Source organism: Hyaena hyaena, unplaced genomic scaffold (assembly GCF_003009895.1).
Source record: "Hyaena hyaena isolate Hyena2069 unplaced genomic scaffold, ASM300989v1 scaffold_632, whole genome shotgun sequence".
NCBI lineage: Eukaryota > Metazoa > Chordata > Mammalia > Carnivora > Hyaenidae > Hyaena > Hyaena hyaena.
In genome coordinates, this window is record NW_024081263.1 from 266,685 (window position 1) to 281,964 (window position 15,280).

Below are 15,280 nucleotides of genomic sequence, written 5' to 3' on the forward strand. Positions count from 1 at the left end.
CGATGGAGATGAGGCGGGTGGTCCTGTCTGCACTCTGTGGTTCCCAGCACAGAGCCTGTCCCGGCGGGAGCGGGGGGGGGGGGGAACTTCATTCACCTTTGTCGCCCCAACCCCCTGCCTCCTTGCTGCTACTTGCTTCCTCAGGTCACCCAGTTGTGGGGTCTGAGCAGACCTGAGGAGAGCTGTTGGGGGAACCAGAAGTCCTAAACTGCTTCCTCCTCCAGAGGCTGGGGTGCTCTGTGGTGCAATGAGGCTGTTCCCTCTGGGCGGGGGGGAGGGAGAGGGACTAGCCAGTTTCGGTGTGAAGACCCTGGACCAAGGCGCCTGGTTCCAGGAGGTTTGGAAAACAGACACGCTGAGGCCGTGGAGCCCCCTTACCTGTCCCTGCCTGTGCTGCCTCGGGGAGGTCAGCTGGCGCCTGCCTCCCAACAGCCCCAGCTCCCCATTCTTCCACACTTGGAGGGGGTGAGGACTTTACAGTCTCACAGCTCCCCGGCTGGGGCGGGGTAAGCAGATCTTACACAGGAAGAGGAGGTCAGACTGCAGGAGCTGCGGAGCCTGGACCCAACCAGCGATGGACCCACACGGGGAGCGGAGGGGGGCGCGGGGGTCTCTTCCCAACCACAGCCTTACGCATGTGCATGCTGTATGCCAGTTTCTCTTTGAGGAGGGAAGGGGCTGCTTCTTCCTTTGTCTTGGACCAGCTTTGACTCTACGGTTATTACTTGTATCCAGAAAGGTCTCCCCTACCTGGACCCCAAGGAGGGCAGTTGGGAGCAGCAGGTGGTGGCTGGTATCAGAGAGCAAAGGGGACCAGAGGCACAGGTCTCCCCACCCCCTTCACTCGATGTCGTGATTGGGCCTCAGCATCACCCCTGGAGAAAGTTGCCACCACCGGCCCCCGGCTGACAGCGTGGGAGTCTTCCTTGGTGTTCTAGGCAAAAGTCTGCAGCAGCCCTGGGATGGCAGTTCTGGTCTGTGGGTTGGGGACACACCCCAAGTACTGGGTCACCGATGTTCAGAAACTTTGTGCCCTCAGCTCTTCCCTCCCCCTTTCCCTGGAACCCCAGAGATGCCCACAGTGTGCTCCTAGCCACAGACACTCATATGGTCCCTCGGGTCTTGGCCAAGGCTGGGCAGACCCCTGCCAACCAAGACGTGGGGACGAAGTCACAGGACCACCATGCCACCCACAGTCACCATGGCTGCCACCCTGTGTGGGGAGCAGTACTCCAGGGACCAGCTTGCGCTGGGAAAATGTTGCATAGGAAGACACAGCAAGAGGGCACTTGACAAACATTTATTGAGCACCTACGATGTGCTGGGCCCCTAAGCAGGGCCCGGAGAAAACAAAGTCAATGCAACCTAGCCCCTGCCCGGAAGGAGCTCACAGTCTAGTGGGCCGCCCATCAGTCACATCGACGGCAGCGAAGGTGCACTTTACTTCAGGATCTTACAGTGAGCTTTTATTGCTTTTCTAGATTGTAAACACCCAGCAACACAGCCGCGTGGATTTAAAAGCACACTGGCAGACCTGTAAACACAGTCAGAAGATTGGAAAAATGGAAAGAAATCACCCGCGATAATTCACATTCGTGTTTCAAAGCCCGATTTTCAGCACTACTTCTTGCCGCCTGTTAGGTAAGGCAGCAGTTTTACCCAATTTGCAAAAATGGTGGAGACACGGTGGTAGTGGTGGGGGGTTCTGTGGCCCACCTGACCTCACGCACGGGTGAAGCCACCCAGGACACAAGGTGTTCTGAACCTCTACCCGCTGCCTTTTCTCCACAACGTGCCACACCCGTGCCTTCTAATCCCTCCCAACCGGGCACTCCTCTCCCACGCTTGTCAAAGAAAGGGCCACATCCCCAGAAGCAACCAGGCTGTGAGATGGCTCGGGCCTGGCCCATGCACGGTGGGGACACCAGCTCTGAGGAGCAGGCAGCACACACCCAAGTCCTCCCTGGTCGGTCTCAAAAGCTGGCTGGGTCAGTGTTATAGGGGAACAGGCCTCTGGGGTGCTACCGAGGCCCTGCCTCTCCCTGGATGCACAGTATTTATCAGGAGCAGAAAAGTAGCCTCGGTGCGGAGGGTGGACTGCCCCCATCCCTCCCCTTGCCTCTGGATTTTAAATTCGACAGTGGGGCTTGGGGTCTAAGACGGAGTCCCCCAAGCTCCTCTTCAGAGCCCATGTCACCCAAGGGGAGAAAAGCACCCCACGAGGATTTGGCCTATGATGCTGGTTTAGGAGAATAAGGAATCTGGTGAAGAAACCCCAAACGGATGGTCTCTTGGTCCAAGGAATGGGGGAGCCAGGCAGAGGAGGGAGTTTAATTAAGGCCAAGGAGAGGGGCACCTGGGTGGCTCAGTCGGTTAAGCGTCCGACTTCGGCTCAGGTCATGATCCTGCGGTTCGTGGGTTCAAGCCCCATGCTGGGCTCTGTGCTGACAGCTGGCTCAGAGCCTAGAGCCTGTTTCAGATTCTGTGTCTCCCTCTCTCTCTGACCCTCCCCTGTTCACGCTGTCTCTCTCTCTCAGAAATAATTAAAAAAACAAACACAAAAAACCCCCAAAACATTAGAAAGGTCAAGTTAGTCTCACCTCCTAAGGCCAAAACGTCCTGAGCAATGCCCCCCCACCCCCGGTCCCCTTAGAGGCTTACCAAGTGAGTCAGAGGGGCACAAAATATTAAAGGTGTTTCTGACCCCATCTCAAGGGCAGGGGGAGGGGGGAGGGGGGAGGTGTCCCTCTGACCAGCACCAAGTCAGGCCCAGTCCTCCAGCCACCAAAGCCCTGGCCTGGCCCTGCTCTGGCCTCCCACCCAGAACCCTCTTCCAGCCCTCCTGCCCCTCAAGGTCTCCCAGGGAGGCTGGATGTCCCCCTTACCCCAATGACAGCCCAGACGGAACTTTCTTAATAAAAAAAAATAATTTATTGTCAACAAAGGAGAATATATACAACAGGAAAACAGGTGAAAGGAGGGAGTGAACAAAAGCCCCCAGGTGGGCTGCTTAGGCCTCCTGCAGGGATGGAGCGGGAAGAGGTAATGGAGGCCTCCTGGTTTAGGAGCCTGAACGGGTGGGGGAGGAGAGGCGTCCCCCGAGGTAGTGGGACTCAGTTCAAACCCCATCATGACCACCTCTTGTGTAAGGCACTGTGCCAAGGGAGAATGGTGGGGGCTGAGAGGGGGGACGGAGTGGGGACAGAGAGGTCTGGGGCAGCAAAAGGATCAGGGTAGGTGTTCTCCACAGGCCCAATGCCCTACCGCACGACTGCCCGTCTCGGGGCCTGGCCCCGAGCCTTGCCAGGAGTAGCCAGCTTCCAGCGCCCCCAACAGACAGCGGATGCCACCCCCCCTTCCTCTCCTCCATCCTGCCTTGGCACCCGGTTTTACTCTCTCCATCAGGCAGCCGAGCCGGGCAGCTCTGAGTGATAAGCCAAAGGGGGACCCTGCCTCCACCCTCCCCTCCCCCAGGAAAGCAAGAACCTATACACCGCCCCCTGCCTCTGGCTGCCCCCCAACAGCGGTGCTGGATTCCGACAGAACTGCAGGCCAGTTCGGGGTGTCACCTGCTCCCACACCCTTGGTGCCCTGGGGATGCTTGGGCCAGTCCTGCAGGAGGCTGACTGCCGGGGGCTCCTCCATCCGCACACGGATAACCTGGAGATCCAGTGTCCCGCGAAGCCCCGGAGGGGGAGCTGGGCAGGGATGGGAAGCAGAGAGCACACACAAGTCAGGGCCCTCCAGACCCCCCCACGAGGACGCCCCCTGGAGGCCTCTGCAAACCGCACCTCCACTTCAGGACCCTCATTTCCCCAGCCCAGGGCCTGGTATGAGGGGAGAGCCCACGGGCAGAGGGGCGCTCCACTCTTGGTTCATCCAGGGAGCATGGGCAACGGGAGACCAAGGTCACGGCTCCTGCGGAACCGGACACGGCCCGCACGCTTCCTCCCTCGCGTAACAGAGGCTCCGTGCTGTGGGCCTCCCACCCTCAGCTCTTACCTTCGGTGGACCACTTCATCTGAAACTTAGAGGGCGCCCGAGCCTCAGGGCTGCTGCCCCGCGTGGGCACGCCCGCACACAGAGTAAGGCACAGCTCTGCCCACCAAAGGGCTCGTGAACGGAAACGCAGGGCAAGGGGAGCGCACTGGATGGACGGGCCGGGCGTGGCATCCCCAGCCCTGCTTTGCAACCTTCACCAGGCTCATCACCTGCTGAGAGACGGCACCCACCACATGGGGACCAGGCGTCCACCTGAGCGGTGGGGCGGCAGCCTCCTAAGAAGCAACACCGGGCCCTCACAGTGGGAAATGACGGGCTCCCCAGAGCTCTCATGCGGCCCGTGTGCAAAAGTTACTTTACACTGAAAAGCAAAACAGAATACGCGGACGGTTGCAACGTCTGTTGAGACGGATCAGTTTGGCGGTGCTGTTGTTCCTAGGCTGTTTTTAGAGACCGCATTTAAAATGCGGCCGAGAAAACAGGCACAGTTTTGCCGTACAGTTTGCGGAGGCTCTAAACTGCTTAACAGCTGCCAGTGTTGTTCCGCAACTGAGCAATTCTGCTCCGCGTTTGCAGAAGCTGCCCCGCATCTCTGATGAACTAGATGCTCCTTGAGAGCAAGCTCGAGCCCGTTCATTTGTCCCCGACTTCAACAACAGGTTGTCAGGCACCACGCTGCGCCCAGCACCGTCCCCGCTGTCAGGGCTCGGACCGTGCACATAGCAGACACGTGGCCTTCCCAGAAGTGCTGTTCCAGTGGTGGGGGCCGGTAAGTAGGATAAACCAATACAAGATGCAGCGTGCTGTGTACAGACCGAAACAAAGCAAAATGCTATATATACCAGAGAAGGGGACAGGAGAGCCGGGAGGTCCTTATACAGCGGGTGTGTTAGCAAAGATGCACAGAGAGCGAGCAATCGGCCGTGTGGGCAGCTGGGGAACAGCATCCCAGGCAGGAGGAAGAGCGAACGCCGACGCCCTGGTGGTGTACATCTGCTGCTGTAGAATGGCGGACCAGTGGCGGCACAGAGTGCGCAGGGCAGGGGAAGAAGGACGCTTGTCGGGGCGAGCATCACGGTCGCCACGAGAACTCTGGCTTTTTATCTGGAGTGCCCCAGAATGGCAGTGACAGCACCCGACTTGATTTTCATCAGGGACCCTGGCTACTTGTAAGAGATCAGACCTCAGCGGGCTAAGGCCAGATGCTGCGAGGCCAGGGAGATGGCCTGGACCCAGGTAGCTGCAGTGGGGAGACAGGAAGGTGAACTCTGAACAGATTTTGGAGGTGGGGCTAACGGGATTTGCCGACTGCTTGATGTGGAGCCTGGGAAGCGAAAGGGGATGAAAGGGAGAACTTTCTTAGCCTGAGAAAGTGCAGAATGGAGAAAGGGGAGAGAAGGCTGGGGGCAGGGAGTGGAGACGGGGCTTCAGTTCTGATGTGCCAGTTTGACAGATCTTCTAGACAACCACAGACATGTCACCCAGGCATCTAGAAGAGAGGCTGGAACCCGGGGGGTGGAGGGGGGCAGATCTGGGTGGGAGCTGTGAACACAAGAACTTGGGACCAGATTGCTCTGGGAGTAAGGCCCTGCCCCATGGCTCAGGTATCCAGTCCCTCGCTTATCCACTCACTTGCCAAACACCTTAACAACACCTGGATCCTGTGCTGGAAAACGGGGAGATCACGGGAAACGGAACAGACACAAACACATCCGAACCTGAAGCAGCTTACATTCAAGAAAGGGTAGGAAAGATAAGCATCAGCTCCGACTCAGGGAGCCGTGTATAGAACAGACAGTAGAAAGAGAACAGCGGGTGAGGCTGGAAGAAGACCCCAAGGGCAGAAGGCGGCTCTGGGAAGGAGTCAGGGGCAGGGTCACCATTACTGCTAAATCAGAAAAGGTTAAGGTAAGGACAGAGGACTGACGGCTGGAGTTTTACCTTAGACGAGTCAACGGTGACCTGGTCAGAAAAGCCATTTCAGCAGGAGATGGGAGGAGGGGAATCGGACGGAAATGGCTCCCAGATAGACGAGGGCAAGATAGTGTAGAAAATGCTCCCCAGCTTTGCCGAAAAGGTTTGGGGACACACGGTGCAGTGGCTAGGGAGGGCTGCGAGGTCAAGAAGGGAAAAATCAGTTTGGTGTAGGCTGCTGGGTAGTATCTGGAGGAGAGGGACAAACTGACGGTGGACAGAGGAGAGCGCAGCCAGCAGGGCGGGGGGTGGGCGCAAGCAGTGGGTCCAGAGGCCTAGGCTTTGCCAGGAGCCGTCTCGTCCCAGCAGCAGAGAGAAGGCGGAGGCTGCAGCTGGGATGCTGGAGGGGACGGGCACAGGTGGCAACGCACAGAGGCCGCTGCTTACTGGGTGAGAGGCCCTGAGAGGTGCCTTACGTCCCCCCGGCTGTTTCCTCTTCTCCAAAACGGAAATCATAATACTGTATGTGGTGACTGGGGATTTAAAGAGAGAACACGCTACAGTGCTAACGAGTCCAGCATAGACTAAGAGCTCACTAACCTATGGGCTTCTCAAAGCAATGGAATGAAGTACGGATTCTTTGTGGTAGCATGGAGGGCAGAGGTGAGGGCGGGTGGAGAGGGGAGCATCAGGAGAGTGAGGCCTGAGGTGTGATGTCCTGCCAGAAATCATGTATGGTCAGGGGTCCCAGGGCCAAGAAAGAGCAGGCCAGGAGGGTTTATCAGTCCCCAGGGCCAAGCCGACCCCGTTTTGCACTCCACGCCCAGAACTGATCCCCTTCTGTCCTGGGAAGCCCAAACCTCGCTGCTTCTCCAGTCTCGTTCCCCCCTTCTTCTCCCACATTTGTGCACGCGTGCACACCTGCACACACCTTCTCCAGAGGGTGGGCCTGAGTTCTTTGCTCTCGGTTCTCATTAAGGCTTGTTTCTAGCAGCGACTGAAAATGTCACTGCCCGATGACACGTAAAGGCAGCTGCCACCCATTCTTCCTCTAATAAATCTTCACTGAGGGCTTTCTTTTACACCAGGCATGTGACTGGGTGCAGAGGATACAGCAGTGAACAAGGACCCTAACCCTCGTGAAGCTCGCACACGTGCACACGCACACACAATCTTTCCTTGGCCCACCCTGTAAACGTCCCGGGCCTGGCCAAGGAATCCTAAAAGCCAGGTCTCGAGGTCTTACTCAAATTCACCACTAGCAAGACAAAGAGGCTCTTTTTCTCACAATTTGTGAGTGGGGTCTTTAAGGTTCACCTTCTCTCTCTTGGCTTGCACACGTCCCCACTCTCATCCTGCAAGGCCCCTGGAAAGTTCTAGAAGGTCTTCCCTGGCTTCAGAGTTACATCCATCAGCTCAGCTGACCTCACTGCAGTGACCTTTTCCATTTTCAGAGTCCTTGACTTTCTAATAACTCTTTTAAAGTGGAAGAATCTTTGCTCAGAATCTCCCGAGAACTTCAACATGTAAAAGCAACCCAAAGTGAAGACATTCTGGTGGATGCCTCGCAGGTTTCTGAGAAACCTGTCCGAGCTTTGGGATCCAGAAACAGTCAGACCACTGCTCTAGAGCCTCTGCTCTGCACAGAACTGTGGCGGGTACCCCACTGTCCTTTACCCGCTGTGGTACTGCCTCCATCCAACCTGTACACCAAAACCAGGAAGTTTCTTGGGGACAGAGGCTGCCTCGCTCGTGTCATTTTTCCAGAGTGCATCCCTCAGGGCTGCATAGCGTCTGCTGCAGGTTCTGGGCCCCCCTCCAACCTCCCTAGATCCTGCCGCTGCCGAGAAAAGCCCTCTCACAAGATTACGGAACCCCCAAGGCCTCGGAGACTCTGCCCACGCACCCCAAAAGAACCTGAGACCTCAGGGACTCCCTTCTCAGCTACTCACCACTCCAGATGGGTGGAATGTGGGCACAGGGTACCCCAGGACTCAAAATGAAGGCTCCCTTTCGAGAATGAAACCAGAAGACCCGTTAAACAGTGGAAGCGGTCAGCCACTTAGAGCAGTGATCCACCGAAGAGAAGGAGGAAGCTCGGGCAACGCTCAAGTCCAAGCAGAGCACACAGTCTCGGGGAGGCAGGACTGGAATGTGGCTCAAGCTGAAACTTGAGACAGTTACAACCGTGATCTACGTGAAGGGGTGAGGTCTGCCTCAAGATTAGAAAAAGCAGAACCCACTTTGGTAAAACATCACCAGGCAAAAGGGCGCAGGTGCACGGACACACGGACGCACCCCGAGCTCCGTAAAAGGTCTCGAGGACACAAACCGAGTAACGGCGGTCACCGCTGGGGAGCGAGGTGGCGCGGAAGGGACACGCGGGCAGTTTTCTTTATGCAAAAAGGACAGCTCCTTTCTGAGAGCCCTGCTCTGGGGAGCCCCCGGCACGTCATGTGCTAGCTTCCCCTCAGCGCTAACTCCGAACTTCCGACAGGCCAGCACCAGGCGTTGTGCACGCGCCACTCACTCGCTCCTGCAAGAACCACTTCCTGAGCCCACGATGTCTGGCGTGGAGAGGTGAGTAGGGAGCGGGCTCAACCTCTGCCCTTCCAGAATGCGTTCCAGTCTAATGTGGATTCTGCCACTGCTTGGCTACGTGACCGCGGCAGGCAGAGTACTGGTCACCCTAATCCCCGGGACCGGAGAAAACGGTATGTTACGGGGCAAGGGAGAAGTAAGGCTGTAAGTGGAATAAATGTTGCTAATCGGTGGACTTCAAAATAAAGGGACTGTCCTGGATGATCTGGGTGGGCTCAATGTAATCACAAGGGTCCCCATGGGGGAGAAGGAGGCAGAAGAGACAGACCAAAGATGGCATCCGGAGAAGGACTCTACTGGCCGCCGCTGGCTTTGAAGACAGAGGAGAGCACGAGCCAAGGAATGCCCACGGCTTTGGAGAAGCTGGGCAGGACGAGAAAATAGACTCCCCCTCCCCACCTGCCAGGAGCCTCCAGAAAGGAACAGGACCCTGCCGACACCCAGCTTTTAGCTCAGGGAGGCCCCTTCCAGGCCTCTGACCTCTGGGACTAAGACACAGTAAACTGTGGTCTTGTAAAAGCCTGTGCTCACCACGGCTCCCGTCTCCCGTTCCAGGCCCCGCTCGGGCCCTTGCGCCACCAGGGCGAGGTGGGCAGCTCGGGTGTTCCAGGTGGAATCAGACTCAAGCGTGGTCGTGGGTGCCAGGCTCTGGGAGCGCTGGCCTAGCCCGACCCAGTGACCAATTCCACGACACTCCCCAAGGAGCCAGCCGGTCACTTGTCACTCAACTCTGCCTGCCTCCGGCCCCGCCTCTCAGGACGGCAGAGTGCTAACCACCTCTACCCCAGCCTCTGCTGCAGAGCAGCCTTGAGGAGGCCAGGCCCCAGGGATGCGCCTGCCTGACCCCCCCCCCCCCAGGTCCCCTCTCAGGAGCTCACCTGGAGAGGGGCTTTCCGGCGGGGGAAGGCCTCCGTCAGCAGCTCTGCCCTCTCCGGGTGAGTCCTTGTTGTCCGCCGCCCTGAGCTGGGTGTGGGAGAAGAGCTGAAGGGCGAAGCCCGGGGGGAAGCTGCCGTCCGTGAAGTGGCGGACCTCGGCGGGAGCCGCAAACGTCTCAGCGGGCGAGTCAGGTGACGGGGGGTCTGGAAGGAAGCACGGGACGGAACCGTGGGTCTGAGAAAGCCAGAATCCGACGGCCTGGATCGCCCTCCCCACCTCCCGACCCCACTCCCCTCCCCCTCACTGGCTGGGCTTTCCTCTCGGAGCACTGTGGCCAGAGCCCACACCTGCGCCCGCATCAGGCCTCCCCGTCACCTGGGTCAGGGCCTGGGTCCAGGTCCAAGTTTTTGGTCATGGGTCTGCCTCTCTTCTTTCTGACTGGCTCTTCCCCAGGAGGCTCCTTCCATCTCTGACCACGGGGCTTCTTATTTCCTGGCTCTGAGGCAGGAGCAGCTACGGAATGAAAAGACCCCATACCTTTTAAAGGGGCTGCGCCTCTCCCTCCATTCCTCTCCACCGCTCCCCCCACCAAAAAACAGAAAAAATAAAGTAAAATAAAAAAAGGAAAGAAAGGAAGGGGCTGCTCCTGAGCCTCTCTCCACACAGAACACAGGGCGCACGCTCCCCTCTCCCCAGCTCAGCCTCAAGGACTTTCGAAGACTGACCAGGAAACTCGAGGGGGCGGAGTCCCCTGGGCCGGCTCCTTTTCGGGAGAGACGGGTTGTCCTCGGAGTCAAGGAGAACGACAATCTCTGCTGGCATTTTGGCAGGGTCCGGGTCGGAGTCCGGGTCGGCCTCGACATCGTGGCCCAGGTCTGCAGGCGGCCAACACCCGGTGAGCTCCAAGCGCTCGTCTTGCCCCTCCGTCCTCCACCCCCGGCCCCCCCAGTCCCAAGTACCTGAGGTGGGTGAAGAAGGCTGCTCCACTCTGACGTCCTGCAAAAGGGCCACCCCCTCACTCCAAGCCTCCAGGATGTTGTTCTTCTCCGAGGGGCTCAGGTCCAGGGTGTGAGGGTGCTGCTCCAGAATGTGCATGCGTGCTGTGTCCGCGGAAGGGGCCCGGATCTCGGCCCCGCACACCATGCACAGCGCTCGCCCGCTGCCTCCCGGGCTGTTTCCCACCAGGAACTCCTGCTCCCAAGACACCTGCTGCCTGGGCTCCTCGCAGCCATCGCCGCCCGCCTCCAACAGGCTGGACCTAGGTGGTGGCGTCTTCTCCTGCTGGGCCACTGCAGGGGGAGAGGCGGCGGCGGGGGTGATCAGTAAGGGTGCCCACGGCTGGAATACTTACAACATGACTCCCCAAACTTGGGGGAGCGGGGGGAGGGAGTTGCGGGGAGGAACGTTCCCACCCAGTGTCTCTCTCTCTCTCTCTCCCCCTTCTCCTGCAGACCGCGAGGCACTCACTAACCGCATGAATCACAAGCTGTGTGCCTTGGCATTCTGCTGTCTCACTCCGGACCTTCTCTCAATCTGGTGTCGGACCACAGGTTTTTCCAACAGGCTGTGGGCCTGCCTGCCCTCGGCCTGGGCACACCCATCCAGGCCATCCTGACCAGTCCGACAAATTCTTCTACTACCTTTGCAGCTCTGCTCAAGGAGCCACTCCTGGGGTGGCTTCCTGACCTCCCAGCCCTGGCAGCTGGTTGTAGCCACACCTGACTTCCAGGCCACAGTGCTTACTTTCTGGAGGACAAGAGCGGTAAATTTCATCATCTTGTGCCCACAGGGCCTGGCACGAAGGAGAGGGTTGGTGAGCCTTCAGTGGGTGAGTGACGGGCATGTCTGTTTCCGTACCTGGTGAGGCCCCTTCACAAGGCCATCCTATGCCATCACAACCCCTTTCCAGAGCGTCTGCAGGCGCGAGCTCATTGACCTGCCTTGCATCCGCTCTTCGTGCACACGGACCACAAGCTCTAGGAAGGCAGCAACCCTTTCCTGCTCGATCCATGTTAGCCTTCTGCGGAATCCCCGTGATCTCTGCTGGCCGCACCTCTCTCTTCCCTGAGAAGACGGGGTGGAACACAACGGGAGGCCCCCACACCTAGGGACTGCGTGCAAGCAGTGGCATTCGACACGGGTCCGAGGACTGGCCAGGGCTCGGAAGATCCAGGTCTTATCTCCCCAGTGACTGTGAACACGAGCCCTGACCTCCTGGTTGCCAGCGGGCCCTTTCCCACCATTCCTCCAATACAGCCCTCGTCAAGGTCACCAAAGCTCAACCCAGTAGTTGCTTCTTCAACTTCACCACCTGACCCGTCCCTCCTTCCGCCTTGATTTTTGTCGCTGGGCTTCTGGGCACCAGCTCCTGGGGGTTCATCTTGTACTTCCCTGGGGCTCTTTTCTCAGTCACTTGTGGTGGTTCCTTGTCATGTTCTCAGGCGTTTGCTCGGCTCCTGCTTCCTTCAGCGTGCCGCTGAGGGACCATCTTCTCACGACGGCCTTCTCTGGTCTCTGCCATCCGCCTCACCGAGCACCCCACTCCCCTTCACTCCTCGTTTCCCCCCTCAGCCCCCCCAACCTGGCCTAATGTGTGTTCCACTTGTGCACTGTCTCCCTACTGGACTGTAGGCTCCAGAACGCCATGACTTCCGGTTGGTCCCACGGGTACCTCCGGCGTCAAGAACAACGCTTGACATGTAGAGGCTTCCAGAAATGTTTGAGGAGACTGGGGCGCCTGGGTGGCTCAGGCAGTTAAGTGATCGATTCTTGATTTCAGTTCAGATCATGATCTCACAGTTCACAGGAATGAGCCCAGAGTTGGGCTCTGGGCTGACAGTGCTGAGCCTGCTTGGGATTCTCTCTCTCTCTCTCTCTCTCTGCCCCTCCCCCGCTCTCTCTCAAAATAAACAAACGTTAACAAAAAAATGTTTGATGAGGGAGGGCTCCCCAAGTCAGTCAGTTCTTGGACCCCTTCCGTCTTCCTCTTTCCCATCGCCTGCCTGCTCACAATTCCGCTGTTACCTCAGGCCAGACTCTCCCATGGAAGCTAAACACACGTGTTTGATGCCTCTCTGACCACACCACTTGTGTGGCATCTCTAACCCACCCTGTTCAAACCTTAACTCGGTATCTCCACAGGCCTACGCCTTAGCCTTCCCGCCTCGGTCTGTGGGAGGCCCGATCCTTCAGCCGCTCAGGCCGACACCTCGAATCCACCCCTTCTCCCTCTTACCTCAACTCTTTCAAAAAGCTCCTGTTTTAGGACATTTACACCTGCTCTTCTCTCTGCCTAAAATACTTTCCCTCCAATTATCTACAAGGTCCACCCCCTCTCTTCCTTTGGGCCTGCGCTCAAAATTCACCTTATTAGAGAAGCCTTTCCTGACCACTCGATAATCTGAGTAAAATGCCCCCACTCCCTTTTCTCCAGGGTTCTCTGAACCACCTATCACCATCCGACACACGATGCATTTCTTTCGGTTCATCCTTGGTCACTGATTCATATATATGTTCCAGAAAAAATGTTTCATCTTTCTTTACGGCCATTTTAGCATGCCTGGCCTAAAACTGCCTGGCTTATAATAGGTGCCTGCTAAAGACCTGTTGAATGAAATAACTTCTCTAGACTTCTCTTTCCGGAACAGGGTGCCTCCTGCATGGTTTTTGAATACAACTGACACAGCCTGGCATCCAGCATTCAGTAGATATTAGCAAAAGTGAGGAAAGAACTTCCATGCAAAGCTCTGAGAAGGGTAGCGGCCTTTATTTCCCTGACTTTTTTTTATAACCCTCCAGATTCCTCTCAAAAGGAGAGGGAGTGCAGGGAGAACGCAAGCATGCTCCGCTCAGGTTAAACCAACTTGTTCTCAATCTCTTTTGGGTACAGTCCCCGCTACGGGAAGAGGTAGCGGAGGATGAAAAGCTATTTACATTTTTCATGAAAAAAAAATTTTTTGCATTTTCACAAATATTAAGTTTTCCAGGAAGATGGCCCTTTGTTTTCTAATGGCTTGCAAGATCCTGCGAACTAAAGAAACTGCTAAAGGGGGGAGGGGAAACCGAGTGTCCCGAGAGTGTTTCTCAAATCCCCTCCCGAGGCAGTCTCCTTCCTGCGTGGCCGAGGGTCCCCCCTCAAAAGCACGTCTTTCCCTAAACGGAGTATGCTCTACGCAATCTCATTCACCCCCGAAGCGCTAGGAGCTGACACCTGTGGCTTACGCAAGTGGAAGGCCTGGGATGCAAAGGAGGGGGGGATTGGGGGACCAGGAAAGCTTTCTGCGTGGAGGGCCCTGAAAATCCTCCCCTTGGGGAGCGGCATCCTCGGGATCTCTCCGGACACCAGGCTGCCGAGCCCAGCCTCGGGCCCGGAGGCCTCGCTGCCCCTCGGCCTAGAACACAGCCTGGCCCCCGCGTCTGACTCTCCCTCCGCGGGGTGGGAGACCGCAGCCGCCGGGGCTGGGCCCGGGCGAGGGGGCGCTCGGGCACCGGAAGATCCGGAACGCGCCGGGTGTGGATCGAAGGCTCCAGACCCTGGACGGGGGCGGGGGAGGGGGAATTCGGGGAGGCCCCAGATTCCAAACCCTGGAGAGGGCGGAGCAAGAGCTCTCCCGGGCCCCAGGCCGGAGGGGGGGAGGGGGCGCCTGGGTCCCAGGCCGGAGGGGGAGGGGGCGGTGGAACCCCTGACTGGGGAGGGGGAGGGGGCGCCCGACCCGGGCCCGGGACGCGGAAGTGGGGTCCCCCTTCCATCCTCACCTCTGAGCATCGGCTCGGGCCGCGGAATTACGGCCACCACCATGGCCTCCTCCTCCTCGTCCTCCCCTTCCTCGCATTTGAGCGTCACCTCGAAGCAGTCGAGCGCGGCGCCCTCGGCCTTCAGGGCCATGGTGCGGCCGGGAGGGGGTGGGAATCGCGGTGACCGGACGCCGGAGGCCGGGCGCGCAGCCAGAGGCCGCCTCCCGCTCCGCGCAGCCCCCTCCCCGCCGCCCGCCGCTCACCGCCGGGCCTGCGACGGGCGCGTCCGGACCTCGCCGAGACGGAGCGCGTCGGGACCCCGGGCGGGGAGGGCTCAATCCGGGGCCCCAGGCCCCCGCCGCTCCCTTTTATGGAGGCTCATTGTCGGCGCCCGCCGGGCCGGCCCGCCGCGGGTCCGCCCCCGACCCCGCGCGGCCAATCGCGCGTGGCCCCGCCCCGGGCACGCGGCTCCGCTAACCTCCCGGGGACCCGCAGGGCTGCGGGGAGGGCCGCGGGCTCCGGGCCGCCTCCGGCGCGGAGGCGGGGCCTGCGGGCGGGCGCGAGAGGCCCCCAGACCCCGCGGGCGGGGGGCGCCCTCCCTGGAGCGGCCAGTCGGGCACGCTTGTGCGCGATCCGGGCGCTACCGGGGCCCCTAGCGTTTTGTTCAGGGTCGCTTTCCTTTCCTTGCACAAGCCTTCCTCCGCCAGAAGATGCCCCGGGCGGGAAAAGAATCGGCGGGGCAGTGAGCGGGGCCTGGGCGTGGGAAGGAAAGGGGGCGGGAGGGGGGGCGGCAGGGAGACTGAATTCCTTCGGATTTTTGTCAGCGCTGCGACCTTGGGGCACGTTATCTGTTTTCTTGGACTACCCCATCCTTTCTCTCGGAAAACATGTGGAACCTTCTGGACAAGGGGATGCAAAGATGGAAAAGCCAAGTGGAGTGTGGGCACACGCAGACCACTCCGATGGCGTTGGTTTCCATGATTTAAATGTGAGTCTAGAGATTTTTGAGCCTCCCCAAGGTCACGCAAATCTTCGAGAGCCTCAAGACCAGAGTCCCGTTGCCATGACACTGCGGCATCATAATCCTGCTCTGGGGCTGCTTGGGTGACATGGAATGGGCATCTCCCTGGGCTATGGGAGCTTTCGTGGCATT

At 58.8% G+C, this 15,280-nt stretch overlaps 1 protein-coding gene across 2 annotated transcripts; it reads right to left on the bottom strand.

The window, feature by feature from the left end:
• Nucleotides 1-2,911: 2,911 nt before the first annotated feature.
• Nucleotides 2,912-14,517, bottom strand: SPINDOC (spindlin interactor and repressor of chromatin binding). 2 transcript variants are annotated; one of them, XM_039257717.1, is made up of 6 exons: nt 14,149-14,517; nt 10,353-10,682; nt 10,119-10,268; nt 9,769-9,906; nt 9,396-9,596; nt 2,912-3,698 (listed from the first exon to the last, which is right to left on the bottom strand). In XM_039257717.1, the coding sequence occupies exons 1-6, from the start codon at nt 14,276-14,278 to the stop codon at nt 3,487-3,489; spliced, it is 1,161 nt and encodes a 386-aa protein (XP_039113648.1). In that variant the 5' UTR covers nt 14,279-14,517; the 3' UTR covers nt 2,912-3,486. The 2 variants fall into 2 exon arrangements, with proteins under 2 accessions (XP_039113648.1, XP_039113649.1); XM_039257718.1 differs by lacking the exon at nt 2,912-3,698 and adding an exon at nt 3,708-8,086.
• Nucleotides 14,518-15,280: the final 763 nt, after the last annotated feature.

Coding starts and splice junctions, on each gene's coding strand:
- SPINDOC (XM_039257717.1), bottom strand. CDS start 14,278: ATGGCCCTGAAGGCCGAGGGCGCCGCGCTCGACTGCTTCGAGGTGACG. Junction 10,683..14,148: donor GCCCGAGCCGATGCTCAGAG/GTGAGGATGGAA, acceptor CTCCCCCTGCAG/TGGCCCAGCAGGAGAAGACG. Junction 9,597..9,768: donor GGACCCAGGCCCTGACCCAG/GTGACGGGGAGG, acceptor GCTTCCTTCCAG/ACCCCCCGTCACCTGACTCG.